This window comes from Budorcas taxicolor, chromosome 20 (genome assembly GCF_023091745.1).
Source record: "Budorcas taxicolor isolate Tak-1 chromosome 20, Takin1.1, whole genome shotgun sequence".
Classification (NCBI taxonomy): domain Eukaryota; kingdom Metazoa; phylum Chordata; class Mammalia; order Artiodactyla; family Bovidae; genus Budorcas; species Budorcas taxicolor.
The window spans coordinates 65,605,997-65,626,443 of record NC_068929.1 but is presented as its reverse complement, the minus strand read 5'-3'; the positions used below and the strand labels follow the sequence as shown (position 1 = coordinate 65,626,443).

General features: G+C 48.7%; 1 protein-coding gene across 1 annotated transcript in view; it reads left to right on the top strand.

Annotated features, from left to right (window-relative positions):
* Positions 1-20,447, top strand: part of ANKRD33B (ankyrin repeat domain 33B) — a 101,975-nt gene that overhangs the window by 68,864 nt on the left and 12,664 nt on the right. Inside the window, exon 3 of the mRNA XM_052659116.1 lies at positions 15,958-16,098. Within this exon, the coding sequence (XP_052515076.1) occupies positions 15,958-16,098 (141 nt within the window). The remainder of the gene's footprint in view (positions 1-15,957; positions 16,099-20,447) is intronic.

The window sequence follows — 20,447 nt, the reverse complement described above, 5'->3', positions numbered from 1 at the left end:
TCCCGGTCCGTGTTCTGTTCCCTGAGACGGGAGAGCATTTCCAGAAGCCTCCAGCACAGCTTTGGTTACGGCTGTCAGGCTTGCCTCACACACCCGGCCCTGCCCAAACAAGTCACTGGCCAGGGCGGTGCAGTGACCCCAGTTGACTTGGTCTGGTCAGCGTTGGTCCTCACTGAATCTGTGTGGTTAAGGAAGACTGGGAAGTGACCACACATTTGTATTATTTGGTATCACAGCTGTGTATCTCGGCTGAGAGTCAAGAGTCCTGCCTTGGAGTGTAAATTAGGATGCAAATGCCTGATCTGCCTGTCCGGTGTTCTCTTCAAAGCCTAACTTTCTCAGGTCCTCTGCAGAATCAGGATACAGCTGAGGGACTTCCCTGGTGGTCTACTGGTTAAGATTTTGCCTTCCAATGCAAAGGGTGGGGGTTCGATCCTTGGTCGGGAAGCTTAGATCCTATATGCGTTGTGGCCCTGGTCAAAAAACCAAAACAGAAGCAATATTATAACAAATTCAATAAAGGCTTTTAAAAAAATGGTTCACATAAAAAATAAAATGTAAAAGAAAGATACAACTGAACCTGAATTAGGCTTTTCCTATGGCGAGAATGTATGAAAATAAAGCCTCCAAGAATCCCTAAATATCACTTAGCCAGCAATTTTAATCTCTACCAGACTTGCCCTAACAAAAGTATAAAGTGAGATAATGGAAGGAATGAACTACATCCCGGGGGTTGGCTTTGTTTATTGTTAAGTCACTTGATCTCGTCCAGCTCTTTGCAACCCCATGGACTGCAGCATGCCAGGCTTCCCTGTTCTCCACTCTCTCTGGAAGTTTGCTCAAACTCATGTCCATTAAGTCGATAGTGTCATGCAGCCATCTCATCCAATGTCATCCCCTTCTCCTCAGGCCTTCAATCTTTCTAAAGCATCAGAGTCTTTCCCACTGAGTCAGCTCTTTGCATCAGGTGGCCAAAATATTGGATGGCTTTAGGAGTTTCCTTTTCCTCTTTCTTGTTCCCCTTTAACAGAATGGCAGAAGTAAGATGAAATCAGAAAACCACAGGGGTCTTCTAAGCTGGTGATAATATCAAGTTGGTTCAGCACATGTAGCCTCTGGTGCATCCTTGAAGCCTGTTATTGCTTGGACATATCTTTAAAGTTCTTCTGAAAATTCACTGAGAGCCAGTCTGGCATTATTTTTTAACTAATTTATTTGTTATTTGTGCCTGTGCTGGGTCTTCATTGCAATGCACTGACTTTTCTCTAGTTGCAGAGAGTGGGGACTACTTTCTAGTTGTGGTAAGCAGGCTTCTCATTGCAGTCACGTCTCTTGTGGAGCACAGGCTCTAGGGCTCCTGGGCTTCAGTAGTTGTGATTCCCAGGCTTTAGAGTGTGATCTAAATAGTTGTGGTACGTGGGCTCAGTTGCTCTACGGCATGTGGGATCTTCTTGGTCCAGGGATCAAGCCTACGTATCCTGCATTGACAGGTGGATTCTTTACCACTGAGTCAATGGCAACCCACTCCAGTATTCTTGCCTGGAAAATCCCATGGACAGAGGAGCCTGCAGGCTATCGTTCATGGCGTTGCAAAGAGTCAGACACAACTGAGCAGCTAACACCAAAGAAGCCCTTCATGACGTTCTTCATGTCACTTGCCACTAGAGACAGGAGGCTTCAGGCAGGGGCCGGGGGGCTCAGGCTGCCCGTGTGTGTTCTGACTCGTGAACTGGATTTGGGGAGGGTCCCACTTTCGAGGAGAATGTGTGACTTGGCCTAAGCCGGGGATAAATGCCTCTTCATGGTATTTATCTTATTTTATTATCACTACACCCGATCATGATTTGAGTCTGACTTCATTGTGATTTTTATGGATTTTTGAAGTGTTTTGCTTTTACTCAGTTTCTGTTTGAAATAAATTAGGGCTTGGCACGTCTCTCAGGTTTCCTAGCACTGCCTTGCCTTTTCCCATAAACTCCAGTTTTCTGAGCCTTTCTGACTGAGCACAGCAATGCCACCTCCTTTGAAGCTGCTGGCCCTGCTCCCCAGCTAGAGAGGATGGCCTGTGTGCGCTCCCCAGCTAGAGAGGATGGCCTGTGTGCGCTCCCCAGCTAGAGAGGATGGCCTATGTGTGCTCCCCAGCTAGAGGGGATGGCCTGTGTGTGCTCCCCAGTTAGAGGATGGCCTGTGTGTGCTCCCCAGCTACAGGGGATGGCCTGTGTGTGCTCCCCAGTTAGAGGATGGCCTGTGCGTGCTCCCCAGCTAGAGAGGATGGCCTGTGTGTGCTCTCCAGCTAGAGAGGATGGCCTGTGTGTGCTCCTCAGCTAGAGAGGATGGCCTGTGTGTGCTCTCCAGTTAGAGAGGATGGTCTTGCTCCCCAGCTAGAGAGGATGGCCTGTGTGTGCTCCCCAGCTAGAGAGGATGGCCTGTGTGTGCTCCCCAGTTAGAGAGGATGGCCTGTGTGTGCTCCCCAGCTAGAGAGGATGGCCTGTGTGTGCTCCCCAGTTAGAGAGGATGGCCTGTATGTGCTCCCCAGTTAGAGGATGGCCTGTGTGTGCTCCCCAGTTAGAGAGGATGGCCTGTGTGTGCTCCCCAGCTAGAGAGGATGGCCTGTGTGTGCTCTCCAGTTAGAGAGGATGGTCCTGCTCCCAGCTAGAGAGGATGGCCTGTGTGTGCTCCCCAGTTAGAGAGGATGGCCTGTGTGTGCTCCCTACTGCTGCTCCCACCTGCAGCCCCCACCCCCCCCACCCCCTCTTCTGGATGGGAACAAAGAACCTGTCCTCTTTGTTGGTGCTGCTGGAACCTGATATTTCCAATCAACAGTTCCCTCTACTGGCCTCATTTGGGAAATTCCATTCTGAGTACCTGCTGTCAGAGCAGTCAAGTCTTTGTGTGTGTGTGTGCTGGGTCATGTCCAACTCTTTGTGACCTTTTGGACTGTAGCCCACTAGGCTCCTCTGTCCGTGGGTATTTTCAGACAAGAATACTGGAGTGGATTTCCATTCAGTTCAGTCGCTCAGTCGTGTCTGACTCTTTGCGACCCCATGAATTGCAGCACTTCAGGCCTCTCTGTCCATCACCAACTCACAGAATTTACTCAAATTCACATCCGTCGAGTCAGTGATGCCATCTAGCCATCTCATCCTCTGTCGTCCCCTTCTCCTCCTGCCCCCAATCCCTCCCAGCATCAGGGTCTTTTCCAATGAGTCAGCTCCTCGCATGAGGTGGCCAAAGTATTGGAGTTTCAGCTTTAGCATCAGTCCTTCCAATGAACACCCAGGACTGATCTCCTTTAGGATGGACTGGTTGGATCTCCTTGAAGTCCAAGGGATTGCCATTAGACAACCCTAATTCAGTAATGCTTTCCCATTTTTAGAGCAGCACGGGTTTATTGTCTGTTTCCTTTCCTTGAATGAAAGCATAAACAAGACTTTTAGCTCGTAATTGGTACCAGTTACATGTTGAATGAATCAAAAACTATTAATTGTGAAGGCCATGTGATCTCGATGATGTGTTTTTATGACTTGTGCTTAGTTGCTCAGTCATGTCCGATTCTTTGAGACCCTGTGGACTGCAGCCCGCCAGGCTCCTCTGTTCATGGGGATTCTCCAGGCAAGACTACTAGAGTGGGTTGCCATGACCTCCTTCAGGGGATCTTCCCAGCCCAGGGATCGAACCCAGGTCTCCTACACTACAGGCAGATTCTTTACCGACACAGCCACCATGGACTTGAAAATTAGCAACTTTTTTGATACGTGACCATCTTTCAAGGGAGAAGTAGGAATCCTTCAGCTTTTTTACTTACTAAATACTTGCCAAGCGTGCTGTCCATTGGAAGTTTTGGGCTTGCGATCAGGGTCATGAGGGTTATGCTGGCTGTGGGAATCCATGGCCACGTGGAAATGCGAACTGTGAGGCGTCATGGTTTAGGTGCCTGATTCGACCTTGGGGGACGAGGGCAGAGCTTCCACTGGAAGGGGTGGCCCATCAGGTAGCTGGGTAAAAAGCAAAGGAAGAACATATCTGGCAGGGGGACTGCAAAGACCAGTGGATTAGAGAAGGCGTGGCGCACGGGTGCATGAAAAGAGAGCTGTGGTCTTCCCTGACGGCTCAGTGGTAAAGAATCTGCCTGCCAGTGCAGGGAACTCGGGTTAGATCCCAGGTCGGGGAAGATCCCACATGCTGCAGGGCGACTAAGTCCGAGCACCGCAGCTACTGAGGCTGTGCTCTAGAGCCCAGGAGCCGCAGCGAGAGGAGCCATCGGAACGAGAGACTCGGGCACTGTGGCTAGAGGGCAGCTCCTGCCTGCTGCAACTGGAGAGGAGCCCGAGCAGCAGTGAAGACCCAGCACAGCCAAATATATAAATAAATTACCATTTAAAAAAGAGAGAGAGAGATGTGTGATTACAGAGTCCATGGGTGCAAGAGCTGAGGATGAAGAGGGATATAGGGAAGGAAAAATAACCTTCTCTCTTCCCTACTGGATTCCCAAGTGAGACCCCTGTAATAAAAGACTAACAAGAGAGAACCAGACATCTATAAACACATGGACCTCATGCCTAAGTGGGGGACACCCAGGTAAAGATGAGTAACTCAAGCAGGTGGCTCAGAACTCTGGCTTATATGTCATCTTCCGTAAAGACAGAAGATGGAAATGTATGCCATCTCCATATATTTATGGAGAAGTGACAGGACCAAGGAAAGGAGTTTTTGAATGTCTGTTACAAAGAAGAAAAACCATACTCCTTTTTGGGTATGTGAATGACATGATGGATGTTAACTACACTTACTGTGGTAATGATGCTAAAGCTGAAACTCCAGTACTTTGGCCACCTCATGCGAAGAGTTGACTCATTGGAAAAAAAACCATACTCCTTTTTGGGTATGTGAATGACATGATGGATGTTAACTACACTTACTGTGGTAATGATGCTAAAGCTGAAACTCCAGTACTTTGGCCACCTCATGCGAAGAGTTGACTCATTGGAAAAGACTCATTGGAAAAGATTTTGGGAGCACCAAAATCACTGCAGATGGTGACTGCAGCCATGAAATTAAAAGACGCTTACTCCTTGGAAGAAAAGTTATGACCAACCTAGATAGCATATTCAAAAGCAGAGACATTACTTTGCTGACTAAGGTCCGTCTAGTCACGGCTATGGTTTTTCCTGTGGTCATGTATGGATGTGAGAGTTGGACTGTGAAGAAGGCTGAGTGCCGAAGAATTGATGCTTTTGAACTGTGGTGTTGGAGAAGACTCTTGAGAGTCCCTTGGACTGCAAGGAGATCCAACTAGTCCATTCTGAAGGAGATCAACCCTGGGATTTCTTTGGAAGGAATGATGCTAAGGCTGAAGCTCCAGTACTTTGGCCACCTCATGTGAAGAGTTGACTCATTGGAAAAGACTCTGATGCTGGGAGGGATTGGGAGCAGGAGGAGAAGGGGACAACCGAGGATGAGATGGCTGGATGGCATCATGGACTCGATGGACGTGAGTCTGAGTGAACTCCGGGAGTTGGTGATGGACAGGGAGGCCTGGCGTGCTGCGATTCACGGGGTCACAAAGAGTCAGACACGACTGAGCGACTGAACTGAACTGAACTGTGGTAATATTTCACAATATATGGAAGTCAAATCATTATGCTGTACTCCTTAATTCAAAACAATGCTAGATGTTAATTATATCTCAATAAAACCTGGGAAGATAAAAGAATAAAATAAGAAAATGTATGTCCCGCTTTTGGGCACATGGGGGAGGACAGGAAGCTTTTCCTGCATCTGCTTTTTCTCCGTTGTCTTTGGCTCAAAGTAATTCTTATGCCACAGCTGGGTGTTTCGGGTGGCATATTCTGCTACCCTCCAGAGAGCAGGGCTAGATAGAAAGACGCTAGCTGGTTAAAGAGTCGAGAATTTATCTAAAGAGTAGAAAGCATGAGAGGGTTTAAGTAGTAGTTGTGTTGATCAGAAGAGTTTCTTGCTGATAGTGTAGAAAAAGAAGCATAAATGCAACAAGTTCGGTTAGGAGAGGAAGGGACCCCAGGAAGGATATGGTGGTGGCTCTCACCCAGGTTAGATGTGGGGATGGGGAAGCATGGAGAGGCTTGTAAGATGTTTAAGAGGTGGCTTTGGCAGAATCCCTGCATACTTGGATGTTGATGGGAGAGGGGAGGGCTGAAGAGAAAGCCCAGACTTCTGGCTTGCGCACTTTGGTGGGTGATTGGTGATTTCATTGACGAAGAATGTGGATGGGAGGAGCAGGTGTGGAAGAAACATGTTTTGAGTTTTATATGTTGAGTTTGATTTGTTGGTGGAATGCCCAAGATGAAATATCCAGTAGACAAATGCTTAGGTAAGAAACTCAGGAAAAGAGATTAGCTAGAGATACGTGATCTGGAAGTTTTAGGTTGGTGACTTGATCCGTGAGGATGGATAGGATCACCGAGAGAGGGTGTACGGGATGAGAAGAAGGCTTAGTCATGCATCTGAGGAACAGTGGCATTTCAGAAAGCAGAGAACAGAAGAATTCACAAAGAAAATTGAGGGGTGGCCAGAGAGCTGGGAAGAAAATCAGAAGGGTGAGCTATCAGGACATTTGCAGAAAGTGTTGGATGGAGCAGACAAGTGGTTAATGCTACAGAAATGTCTAGTAAGGTGGGAACTGACTCATAACTGTCGGATTTTTGGTACAAGACAGTCATCGGGGAATGAAGGAAGACGGTTTCAGGAGAACTGGTGGGGCTGTAAGTAGCAATAACGAGAGCAAGTGACTGGAATTCAGACTGAAAAGATGTCAGATGATTGGCAGGTGACTGGAATGCAAAGACAGGGCCACAGGGATTCTTGTTGATCATTGCAATGGACTGGATGTTTATGTCCCCCCTCCAAAGTCATATGTTGAATCCTAATCTCCAAGGGATGGTAATAGGAGATGGGGCTTTAGGGAGATAATTAGGTCATGAGGAGGGGATCCCTCATGAACAGAATTAGTGCTCCGTAAAAGAGACCCCAGAGAGCTTCCTGACCCCTTCTGCCGTGTGAGAACACAACAAGACAACTATCTGTGAACCAGGAAGTGGGCTCTGAAGTGGGTTCTTACCAGAGAGAATCTGCTGGCACTTTGACCTTGAGCTTCCCAGCCTCCAGCACTGTGAAAAAAATAACTATTTCTTGTTTAAGCCACTCAGTCAATGGCAGTTTGTTACAGCGGCTCGAATGGACTAAGACGGCCACGTGTATTTTAAGCTGGGAGATCCTTGAGCACGTGTACCAGCTTATTGCTACATGACAATCTCCAGCCCTGGTTTAACGTATGTTTATAGTTGATGCATCTGTGGATGGGCTGGGAGCCGGCTGATCTAGACTGCCTTTGCTCACGTGTCTGTGAGTGAGCCGCACCCGTCTGCCTGGGCCGCTCTGCTCCGTGCATTTCTCATCCTCTTCCTGGAACCATCACGTCATCTTGGGCATGTTCTCCTTAGGTAGACAGTCCCGCCAGCGTGTGTGTTTCGAGCTTCCACAGATGTCCAATGGGCCAGCGCTGTTTTCTTTGACTGCAGTGGGTGTTAACTTCTACGCTCAGGCTTTGTCTACTGGTGGTGTGAGGGCTTCTCATTGTGGTGGCTTCTCTTGTTGTGAAGCGTGGGCTCTAGGGTGTGAGAGCCTCAGTAGTCGTAACGCACAGGCATAGTTGCCCCGCGGCGTGTGGGATCTTCCCGGACCAAGGATGGAACCCGTGTCCTCTGCACTGGCAGGCGGATTCTTAACCAGTGGACCACCAGGGAAGTCCCAGTGTTCTTAACTGAAGAATGTTGAAGCCACATGGCAAAAGGCGAAAAATTTAAGCCATAATGCAGTCTGGTGGGAATGAAGTTGCAAGGTGGGAGAGGTTGAAGAGAAAGAGGAAGTCGTTTATAGCATGAATATATTCTCCAGCAGTGGATGGGGAATGTCTTTAGAGCACTGGATGGGGAGGAGAGATTGGCATTTCAATAGGGGAAGAATCCTCCCCTCTTTTCTACGAGGGATGTGGGGAAGTTTGGGGGGTGATGGGGGAAAAGTAGAGGGAGTTCCCTTCTGTGGTTTCAATTTCCTCTGTGAAGTAGGAGGTGCAGAGGGGTTTCCTGTAAGGCAGGTGACTTAAGAGTGGCAAAGTTTAGGGCTTTCCTGATGGCTCAGGGTAAAGAAGCCACCTGCCAATTCAGGAGACATGGGTTTGATCCCTGGTCGGGGAAGATCCTGCATGCGGTGGAGCAACCAAACCTGTGCACCAGAAACTACTGAGCCTGTGCTCTGGAGCCAGGGAATCATAGCCCCTGCCACAACTCCTGAAGCCCTTGAGCCCAGAGCCTGCACTCCGCAACAGGAAAAGCCGCCTCAGAGAGCAGCCACGCACTGCAACTAGTGAGCAGCCCCAGCTCACCGCAACTAGGGAAAAGCCCAGGTGGCAACAGGCCCAGCAAAGCCAAAAAATAAATAATTAAGAAAAAAATAAAAGAGACTGGGAAAGTTTAAAATTCCCCACTTGGGGCTTGGGGGTTCGTCACTCAATGGAAATCAAGGGTGGGCACGATACCTCTAAGAATGTATAGATATTATTAACCTTTTCTCTTTAAAACCATGGCAATGATCCAAAGGGATCTTTGCTTTTCTTCTGCAACATAGATAGACGGATAGGAAGTCAGGCTTGGCCACCTAACTGGAAAAGTCCCCCGTGTACTCTCAGAGAAAACGCCATTGGCCAACTAAACAACAACAGCAATATCCAAAGCAGAGTCAGAACCCCGGGGCTGGGGTGATCCCAGGAGTTACCTGTGGCTTTTCTGTTGTTGGGCTCAGCCCAACAATCACCAAGACGTGTCCATTCACTTCCTTCTGAGTCAACATCTCCTCTCCACCCTCCTGTACTGCTGGGGTCCAGTCACCATCTTCTCTGTCCATTGCACGCCCACCCATGAGCCGCCCCCCACTTCACTGGTGAGGCTTGTGTATGGCGTGGATAGCACCTAGCAGCCAGATGAGAATCACTATCCCTACCTTACAGTCTATTGAGTGGCCCTTGCCTAGATTCCCCTTTCATAAGACAAACTTTTGATTTTAGAATCATTCAGACTTATAGAAAAACTGCAAAGATTGTGCAGAGAATTCAGTACACCCCACACCTGGTTACCCCTGTGGTAGAATCTTACACTATTATGACACAAATTTTATTATTGAACAAAATAAACCCATATCGATGCATTTTTATTATTAACTCAGGTCCATCTGTTAAAATTCAGACTTCCTTGTTTTTCCGCCAATGTCCTTTTTCTGTTCCAAGATCCCGGCTAGGATCCCACATGACGTTTCGTTGTCGTCCCCTCGGGTTCCTCTTGGTTTCCACAGTTTCTCAGATTTCATGACCTTGACAGTCTGGGGAGTGCTTGTCCAGCAGTCCGCACTGTGTGTGCTAAGTGACTTCAGTCATGCCTGACTCTTTGCGACCCTGCAGACTGTAGCCCGCCAGGCTCCTCTGTCCATGGGATTTCCGAGGCAAGGACACTGGGGTGGCAGTAGTCTATAGCGGGTCCCTCAATTTGTGTGTATGTATTGGTTTTTCATGATGAGAGTGGAGCTGTGGGTTTTTCAAAGGAGCACCACAAAGGACAGTACTATTCTTATGATGTCCCACAAAGGGTTTTTTTTTTTTTTTTTAAAGTGTTCAGTGACACCAGTTATAGATGGTCAGGCTGACTTTGTTCAGAATAATCAGACAGGTGTGAGGACCATTGCAATGGGCAAGTGGGAATTGATAGCCACACAGCAGAATGGCAGGGGAGGGGTCTGTGGATACAAAATTACCAAGATGGAATATCAGAGGGATTCTGGCCAAACCAACCTAGCAAGATTCTTGATGAAGACGGGCCGGGGTGATTGGACAGCCCTTGAGGGGTGGTGGATGATGAAGAACAGATCAGATACTAGAGTGGGGCAGGGGTGAGTCAACCCAGAGTTCAGTTGACTGACTAGCTGGGTTCTTGCTAAAGTGAGATTTTGCAAGGAAGGGCACAGATGCACCTGGGAGAGGGTTCAGGAGCCCGACTGAAGTTTGATCAGCAGAGAATCTTTGTCCACGCACACTCTGGACATGACTGTTGACCCCGATGACCAGGCTGAGGCCGTGCTGGCCAGACCTCTCTCGTGGAAGGTTACCGCCCCAGCCGCCGTCTTCATAGTCTACTCTTGGGACTGCAGTCTGGACCCTGGACTCTGACTGGACCTACAGCCCCCGAGTGAGGGAGTGGGCGCTACTGTGTCACCTCCTTGGGACTTGAGCACATGCATAAGTTATTTGGAGTTTTTCTGCCCAGAGATTTGTCTGTTAGGCACTTTTTATACATACCTTGTCTCCTGTCTTTTTCACCATTGTGAGGGTGATATTGTCTCTGTTTTTCCTGTTGTAGAAACAGATTCAGTGACGTTGGCTGACCTCCCCAAGGTCACCCGGCTTTTAAGCGGCAGGCTCAGAGCCTGGACTTGGGTGTTCCCAGAGCCGGCTCTCTTCAGTGCTCAGCTCTCCGTCCACATAGCCACTCAGTCACCCCACTGAAGCTGTGTCAGCGAGAATTAGCTTATTCCCTGGGCCACTTATGCCCTGCTTTTAGGCAGGGTAAGGCTCATGGGCTCCATGGGAGGGGGTGTTCTTGAGCTGCATGTGGTCAAAGTCCACTCTGACAACTTCAGGGACCAAATCCTATTCCATATGGTCCATGGTGACTAGGCTCAAACTAGATTTTAATGAGAGACACATTCTGTTTTTTAAGGAAGTTCAGTTCAGTCGCTCAGTTGTGTCTGACTCTTTGTGACCCCATGAACTGCAGCACACCAGGCCTCCTTGTCCATCGCCAACTCCCAGAGCTTGCTCAAACTCATGTCCATCGAGTCGGTGATGCCATCCAACCATCTCATCCTCTGTCGTCCCCTTCACCTCCTGCCTTCAATCTTTCCCAGCATCAGAGTCTTTCCCAAGGAGTCGGTTCTTCACATTAGGTGGCCAAAGTATTGGAGTTTCAGCTTCAGCATCAGTCCTTCCAATGAATATTCGGGACTGATTTCTTTTAGGATAGTCCATGGGGTCGCTGAGGGTTGGGCACGACTAAGCGACTTCCCTTTCACTTTTCACTTTCCTGCATTGGAGAAGGAAATGGCAACCCACTCCAGTGTTCTTGCCTGGAGAATCCCAGGGACGGGGGAGCCTGGTGGGCTGCCGTCTATGGGGTCGCACAGAGTCAGACACCACTGAGCGACTTCACTTTCACTTTTCACTTTGCTGCATTGGAGAAGGAAATGGCAACCCACTCCAGTGTTCTTGCCTGGAGAATCCCAGGGATGGGGGAGCCTGGTGGGCTGCCCTCTGAGGTCGCACAGAGTTGGACACGACTGAAGCGACTCAGCAGAGAGAGACTGGTTGGCCCTCCTTGCCGGGTTCTATTTAGTTATCTACCATCTGTCCATCTACCTACCTATCTGCCTATCATCTGCCTGCATATCTATTCACTATCTATCTGTCATCCGTCCATCTACCTACCTGCCCATGATCTTTTCACCAATCTATGTACCTACCTATCAGTCTGTCTGTCTTCCCTGTCTGTCCATCTACCATCTATCTATTGCTTACCTATGTATCATCTGTCCCTCTATCTACTTACCTATCATCTATCTACCTACCTTTCATTTGTCTATCTCTTACTCAAGGAGAAAGCTCCTTTCGGTTAATCATCGTCTTAAAGCAAGAGAGTTCCAGAAAAAACATCTATTTCTGCTTTCTTGACTATGCCAAAGCCTGTGACTGTGTGGATCACAAGAAACTGTGGAAAATTCTGAAAGAGATGGGAATACCAGACCACCTGACCTGCCTCTTGAGAAACCTGTATGCAGGTCAGGAAGCAACAGTTAGAACTGGACATGGAACAACAGACTGGTTCCAAATAGGAAAAGGAGTACGTCAAGGCTGTATGTTGTCACCCTGCTTATTTAACGTCTATGCAGAGTACATCATGAGAAACGCTGGACTGGAAGAAGCACAAGCTGGAATGAAGATTGCCAGGAGAAATATCAATAACCTCAGATATGCAGATGACACCACCCTTACGGCAGAAAGTGAAGAGGAACTAAAAAGCCTCTTGATGAAAGTGAAAGAGGAGAGTGAAAAAGTTGGCTTAAAGCTCAACATTCAGAAAACGAAGATCATGGCATCTGGTCCCATCATTTCATGGGAAATAGATGGGGAAACAGTGGAAACAGTGTCAGACTTTATTTTTTTGGGCTCCAAAATCACTGCAGATGGTGACTGCAGCCATGAAATTAAAAGATGCTTACTCCTTGGAAGAAAAGTTGTGACCAACTTAGATAGCATATTGAAAAGCAGAGACATTACTTTGCCAACAAAGGTCCGTCTAGTCAAGGCTATGATTTTTCCAGTGGTCACATATGGATGTGAGAGTTGGACTGTGAAGAAAGCTGAGTGCCAAAGAATTGACGCTTTTGAACTGTGGTGTTGGAGAAGACTCCTGAGAGTCCCTTGGACTGCAAGGAGATCCAAGCATTCCATTCTAAAGGAGATCAATCCTGGGTGTTCTTTGGAAGAAATGATGCTAAAGCTGAAACTCCAGTAATCTGGCCACCTCATGCGAAGAGTTGACTCATTGGAATAGACTCTGGGGGCAGGAGGAGAAGGGGACGACCGGGGATGAGATGGCTGGATGGCATCACGGACTCGATGGACGTGAATTTGAGTAAACTCCGGGAGTTGGTGATGGACAGGGAGGCCTGGCGTGCTGCGATTCACGGGGTCGCAAAGAGTCAGACACGACTGAGCAACTGAACTGACTGAGTAAAGAAGGTTAACATCTATTCATTCTTAGCAGCATTGGGTCCATCCTCTGTTTCAACTGAGTGAGGTTGTCTGTGCGATAAGAGGTATTGTTCTGTCATCCTGGGGACGCCAGCGGGACCTGGGGGTGATTTCATGGGTCGTGACAGCTTGAGTCCAAGTTGTCAGAACGCATGGGCTGCGTGTTGGTTTTTCCGATCTCTACATAACGCACAGGACAGATCTATATAATGGACCGTTTCCTTTGTGGATCCTAGATGTTCCTTCTCCCTGCCTGTTCAGAGCGTTTAGCATATGTCAGTGCAAAGGACATCCTGCTGAAAATGCGTCCGACACACTCCTTCATGTTTTTTAGAAAAAATGGCTCTAAACAAATTGCAATTTGTTTCACTACGACCCTGGCTAAATCTAACTGACAGGTGCTGCAAAGCGCTGAGCTGGACGACAAATGCAACTGAGATCAAAAGCCGCCCTTCCCCCTGCCCCCGCCCTGACAGTTTCCCCCAGTTAAGCTGCTTTGGGGATCTGACAGCTAGCATCCTTCCTGGGTTGGCGGGGCGGGGGGTGGGGCGGCATGGGTTCTGTAAACAGGAGAGAGTCAAAAAGTGTCAGCCTCTGGTTGGAACCTGTGAGTCACAGAGCGGAAAGGTCCCACCCATTTGTTTCTGGCTTGTTAACCCCGTGACAGGACCATGTTAGTCAGCGCTCATCCCAGAAAGTCAGCGATGTTTCTTCACCTTTTCGTGTTGGCGAGGAGGTCAGGAGGTGGGCTGAGGTCTGCCCCGGGGCAGACCACACTGCTTCTGTTAGAGTTATACCCTGGTTTTTGCTGCTTGTTTGTTTTTAACCCGGAGGCTGATGAGAAGAAGGTACTATCGCTCGGCCAGCAGCCTGCAGCGTCTGGTGCTGTTTGAGGAAGGAAACCCAGTCCCACCTGTACATCTGTCTCGATCGGGGTGCGACAACAGGGAGGACAGGGCTCCCACATGGGAGGAGTTAGTTACTGAGGGGCCTGCATGTATTGGCAGGGCCGGGGTGGAGCCCAGGCAATGCCACTGCGGCAGGAGAGGGGACTTCTGCCTGCCGCTGTGCTGGGGGCCTCTGTTTGCTCGGCCTCCCGGCCTGCAGGGTGTGTGTGTGTGTGTGTGTGTGTGTGTGTGTGTGTGTGTGTGTGCACGTGCAGGGCGTGTGTGTGTGTGTGTGTGCAGGGTGTGTGTGTGCCTGTGTGTGTGAGTCTCAGGAAGCACCTTTTGGCTCGTGCCTGCAGTCTCCCAGGGAGGTCCTACCTCCTCTGCCATATCCCCAGTCTCACGCGGTGCCCTTCCTGGTACCAGTCAGGGAAGGAGCCTCAGGTTTCCTGGCCTCTTCGAGGTGCAGAAGCCTCCCTGAGGGGAGCCAGTGGTGCCCAGTTAACAGCAGAAAGTACAGCTCAGTGTCCACCTGGCCCTACACCTGCAGCCCTGACAGTGAGAGGTGTTTCGAGGGACCTGCAATGGGTGGGGATGAGGGGGATTTCAGAGCTGAATCCTCAGGGTAGAGGGATGGAGACTGGGGACTTCCCCGGTGGTCCGGTGGTGGGAATCTGCCTGCCAGTGCAGGGGCCGTGGGTTCCATCTCTGCTCCGGGAAGATCCCACATGCCGAGGGGCAACTCAGCCCATGCCCTGCAACCTCTGAGCCCTGGATCCTGGAAGCCACTGAAGTGAGAAGCCCAACACTGCAGCTAGAGAGTAGTCCCCGCTCACGGCAACTAGATAAAGCCCTCACGCAGGAACGAAGACCCAGAGCAGCTCCCCCTCAAAAGGATGGAGACTGGCACCCAGGCCCTTGTGCAGACTGCCCGCACTCCCCAGGTGTGTTAGCCATCATTAGGGTCAGGATGCAGATGGCAAGCAAGAGGGGCTGGGGGTGCCGGGGTCAGGGCTAAGGAGAGCAGGAGGGGAGGCCGTCGTCCACCTTGGTCCTGAAAAGGTGACATCTGAGCCTCTGGGACAGTGGTTCTCAACAGGGCTGATTTCACTCCCCGGCGATACTTGGTGAGGTCCAGAGACACTTGCGGTTGTCATGCCTGGGAGGGACGAAGGTGTGGTAGCTACGATGTCTAGTGGGCAGAGTTCAGGGAGGTTGCTGACCATCCCACAGTGTGCAGGATAGCCTCACAACAGAGTTACCCAGCCCAGTGTCAGACAGCAGGCTTCGGATCGCACGGGACTTTGACCCCAGAGCCTCTTTGTGTGTTGACTGAGGATCTTTCTCCGGGTGAACCAGGAGCATCCTGGGAACACAGCTTCTCACATGATGTTCTCCTTATTCACTGCTACCTAAGAGTGTGCAGGCTTTTTGAGAATCCTCTGGGAATGAGCAGAAAATCCGGCCCTTTTTTTTGGAAGGGCGATGAAGGGGAGAAATTTATATTCTGATATGAATATTCTTACCTGCTTGGGTTAATGGATAAGGGTCTGGGTAGCAGTACTCCCTGTGTTCTCTGTGTGTGTGTGTGTGTGTGTGTGTGTGTGTGTGAGAGAGAGAGAGAGAGAGAGAGAGAGAGAGAGAGAGAGAGAGAGGACCTTCTGAGCCATGCCAGGGTGGCAGTGTGCACTAACACATCCTGTTGCTACGGTGATGAGATGCAGACTCTCTCCCTCCCTGAGGCTCTGGAATTCTGGGAAATGGCTCCGAGCTTCCTTTTCTGTTTTGCATTGCCCTCTCCTGCTGGGAGCTGACAGCATCCGCGTGCGACCAGCTCAGGTGTGCCCTTACCACCCCCGCAGCCTCCCTGCTCCCCACGTCCCTTCCTTAACGAGTTGCCTGGACAGCTGGCCTTCAAGCAGGTCGGCAGAAGGGAACTCAAGTGAACCAGAGGCAGCAGCGCTGTGGCCCAGGCAGGGTCCTCTGTCGCCTCGTATCCTGGACTCCTGAGAATTTTTTCCTGTGGCTTGGGAGGCAAACACACACACTGCCCACCCTCCCAAAGATGGTCCAGCCCTGCAGGCGGACACTGCGCTGTTTCACTCTATGTGTAGGAAGCCCCTCTGGGATGCCCGCTCTTTGTGGAGGGTGGTCCATCCATGTGTGTGTTTCTTTTCGCAGGGCACGTCACCATCACCAACTACTTGTTGAACTATTTCCCTGGTCTTGACCTTGAAAGGAGGAACGCGTTTGGATTCACGGCCCTGATGAAAGCCGCCATGCAGGGCCGGACAGAGTGCATCCGAGCCCTGATGCTAGCAGGTACGTCCCCACCTGTCTCCTGTGGTCTCGGCCCCAGGCAGTGCTGAGTGTGCGCCTTAAAAAATACATGTTGGGACTTCCTTGCTGGTCCCCTGGCTAAGACTCCACACTCCCAAGGCAGGGGGCCAGGGTTCGATCCCGGGTCACGGAGCTTGATCCGACAGGCCACATCTAAGAGTTCACATACCACAACTAGAAAGATCCCGTCTGTTGCAGTGAAGATCGAAGATCTTTTCCTCCTCATTCTAAAAGAGAGTCAGGGCCTAGAGCACAGCTTCCTTGAGTTATTCTGACAATTAAGTGAGAAATGTTCATGAAGCCCGCACCCAGGGTCAGGCACAGAGAGAGCGTCTTAACATCTCACTCAGTGGGAGACGCTGTGGTCGCTGTTACTTGATTTCATCATCTTCATTTATTTTGGTTTTGTTCTTGGCACTGGCTTCAGCTGATCTCGCTGGACCCTACGAGCTCCCGGGGAGATGGCACGCCCTCCCATCTCGGTACCTTGTGTGTGCGTGTGTGAAGTCGCTCAGTTGTGTCCAACTCTTCGTGACCCCATGGACTGTAGCCCTCCAGGCTCCTGTGTCCATGGGATTCTCCAGGCAAGAATACTGGAGTGGGTTGCCATTTCCTCCTCCAGGGGATCTTCCCAACCCAGGGAGCGAACCCACATCTCTTACGTCTCCTGCGCTGGCAAGCAGATTCTTTACCACTAGCAACACCGGGAAGACCCCTGCCTTGTGATTAGATTGGACTTAGAAGATTCCCAACCTACTTTGGATTGTTTTTTAGTTTTTCTCCTGCTTTACTTAACTGGAATATTTTAGGAAATGCTGTAAGAAAAATAAATTCTGTAAGCAAAGACAGGCTTCAAAGATGAAAAACTTTTTTGTAACCAAAAAAGATCTTAATCGAAATTAATTTCATTGTGCTTTTGACTCAATGACAGTTTCATTTTTTTTAAAAGAGCTGTGGGCTTCCCTAGTGATTCAGCAGGAAAGAATCTGCCTGCCAGTGCAGGAGACTTGAATTTAATCGTTGGGTCAGGAAGATGCCTGGAGGAGGAAGTGGCAACCCACTCTAATATTCTTGCCTAGAAAATCCCAGGGACAGAGGGGCCTGACGGGCTACTCTGTCCATGGGGTTGCAAAGAGTCAGACACGACTTAGCAATTAAACAACAGCAATCAGTTTCCACGAAGTTTATCAGGAACATTGGGGAGGGATGGTTCCTCCTAATTAAGTGGTGATTATGATGCTTTTGTGTTTGGGGGGTCCTTCATCTGCTTTTACTACTTCTGGATCTTACAGTTGAGTGTAGCCATTTACTTTCACCACCAAATCTTACCATGTCGATCCAGGAATTTCCCCCAGTGAATTCATTTGAATTACAAGCCCTCTTGCTTTTAGATGAGTTGCCTCCTAATCACTCTAGACCTTGCATGGGCTTTCCTGTCTTTCTCTTTTCCTGGGTCTGGTGCAGGTTTCAGGCAGTTATAGGATCTCAGAACCATTTTTCAGATCTCAGGAGAGATGGGCCTGCTTAAGACAGTGTAATGCTAATGTGTTTTCCCCCTTTTCCTCTGTTATTTGGTTAACAAATTTGGCATTAGGTTTCATCCTTTCCTGTTCCCACCTGCGTGATCACAACCCCCAGAATAATCCCTCACGGGTACAAACCTCTAGGGCCCACATCCCTGGACTGAACATGGTCAGAGCAGAAAGATCCATAGAGCCAACTGGACCCTGGTGTCAAATTCCAGCTCCTCCGTTCAGCCTCTCTACACACAAGGCCAATCACCTCCTCCCCCAGGCCTGTTTCTTCTGTGATATTCAGCGGCCGTCCGTAGTTACTGCCGAGCGTCGAGATGGGGACGGACTGAGTTCACACATGACTCTGACGGTTGCCTGGAATGGAGGAAGCCGTCGGTAATGGTTGAAAAAGTAAAAAGTGTGAAATTGTTAGTTGCTCAGTCGTGCCTTACTCTTTGTGATCCCACGCACAAAGGCTCCTCTGTCCATGGGATTCTCCAGGCAAGAATACTGGAGTGGGTTGCCATTCCCTTCTCCAGGGCATCTTCCTGACTCAGGGATTGAACCAGGGTCTCCTGCATTGCAGGTGGATTCTTCACCATCTGAGCCACCAGGGAAGATTTGGTCATCATTATTGTTATTATGGATTTTATTATTTAAAGAAATTTTATTTATTTTATTTTATGTTATTCATTTATTTTTGGCTGTGCTGGGTCTTCGTTGCTGTGCATCGGCTTTCTTTGTGGCGAGTGGGGGCTGCTTTTCCTTGCAGTTCGAGGGCTTCTCATTGCAGTCGCATCTCTCCTTGGGGAGCACGGGCTCCAGGGCTCGCAGGCTTCAGTAGTTGCCTCTAGAGCACAGGCTCAGTAGTTGTGGAGCACGGACTTAGTTGCTCCAGCATGTGGGGTCTTCCCCGACCAGGGATCAAGCTCGTGTCCCATGCCTTGGCAGGCAGATTCCCCTCCACCAAGGGAGGGTAACACCAAGGAAGTCGGTTATTAGTGACTTTGTGTGTTTAATATGATTTGTTAAATGAAAAACTATGGGATACTTTTCCCTTTGAAAATATCCTTATGATGAGATACTTTACTTTCTTATGGAAGGTAATGAGCTTGTAACTCGGGTTTCTCAATCCTGGTCCTGTCGACACTGGGGCCAGGTGATTCTTCAGGGTTGGGCAGTCCTGTGAATTGCAGGCTGTTTAGCAGCACCCCTGGCCTCTGCTCGCTAGGTGACTGTAGCACCTCTTGGTTTTGACAACCAAAAATATCTCTGGACGTTGCCAAATGTCCCCTATTGTGAAAGTCGACTGTTGTTGAAAGCCACTGATATGAAGCAAATGGGAAACGATAGGGAAAGTGAAGAGAGAATCTGACACCTTTTTTCAGGAAGCTTTTGACTGCCCTCTAAGGCTTTTGTTGTTTAACTTTAGAATATTTTCATTTTCTGCTGTTGCCACTAAGTTATCTTCTACTTTTCCCCAGGAAAGCGGGTTACGTTTTTCTCTTCCAGTAGATGTGTGTGTGTGTTTGTTTTAGAAGAGAAAACAATATGTGATTGAATGTCTTTTCTGAATTTGATACATAGCAATAAGGATACTTGTTGAGATATTTAAACAGTTGGCATCAATCTTTTAAAGTCTTCTTATTTCCATTTGAATTTATTAAGAAAAACTAAAGCCTGTAAAGATCATAAAATCTGAGTATTGCTTTTGGATTGATGTTTATGTACAGCTAAGAGCAAAGTACAGAATCAGGTCATCCTGTGATCATTTTAAAAGCAAAAGGCATTTTGCATTACTACATAATAATGATTAGGATAAAATTGTGTATCTCATTTTCATTTTTTTGAGTTCAGTATTCTTCTGAACCTGAGTGTCTTTCTGAATCTGGGTTGAATTTCATTATATTTAATAAGAACTATTTCCTTTTAGAAATGATGAATCATTGAATTGAATGCCACCCCTAAACTGTTTAGATTTTCCAATAGTTCATAACCTATGAGTGCCTATGAGCTCTTATCTTACCTTGTCAGGCAGAACAAGGTAATGTCAGAATTACCAAAACTTAGGCTTTTAATAAAAATATAACTAGGTTCTAAAAAGCTCACCTGTTGGCTCTTTCATTTTTGGCTTCCTAAGGAGAACTGTCAGCTCTGCTGATATCACAGTGGGGTTGGGGCTGGGTGGTGCTGACTGCAGAATCTTGTTAATTCAGTGGAATATTAATGCCCCTAAGTAACGGGTCTGTTTAATAAGTGGCTCCGAGAACCGTAAGGAAGATGTGATTATCTCTGAAGAGAAGCAGAACCCAGCGGAAGTTGTCAGGTCCCAGACTTGCTTAAGAGAGCTGGTTTTCATACCTGACGTGTGTCATTGCTGCGGCACCTGGGGAGCAAACACAAGCAAACAAAAGCTCCGAGTTTCCCTGTGAGTGTGGGGAACAAAACAGACAGGAAGGTGGAGGAGGCTCGTTTAACAAGCAGAGGCATTACCGCTGCTGATCACATCCTCATCCTTGTTGTAGGCAAGCCCTGACTGTGTGTTTCCGGAAAGCCGAAGGATACGATGTCCCCAGAGAGTTTTCTTTCTGCTTGTAGAGGAAAACATGGATTTCCCATAATTAAGTTGGAATGGTTTCAAGTTATTAAGCAGAGAAAGGACCAAAAAATCAGGGATTTTCTATCATCGAGGGCATGGTCTCAGCCTGGGCACCCACGAAAGCCAGCTGTGAGACAAGGACACGGAAGTACTTGTTCTAGAAAGTGAGACCAGGGGCAAGTATTTGTTAGAGAAAGTCACCGCAGGAAGCCAGTCAG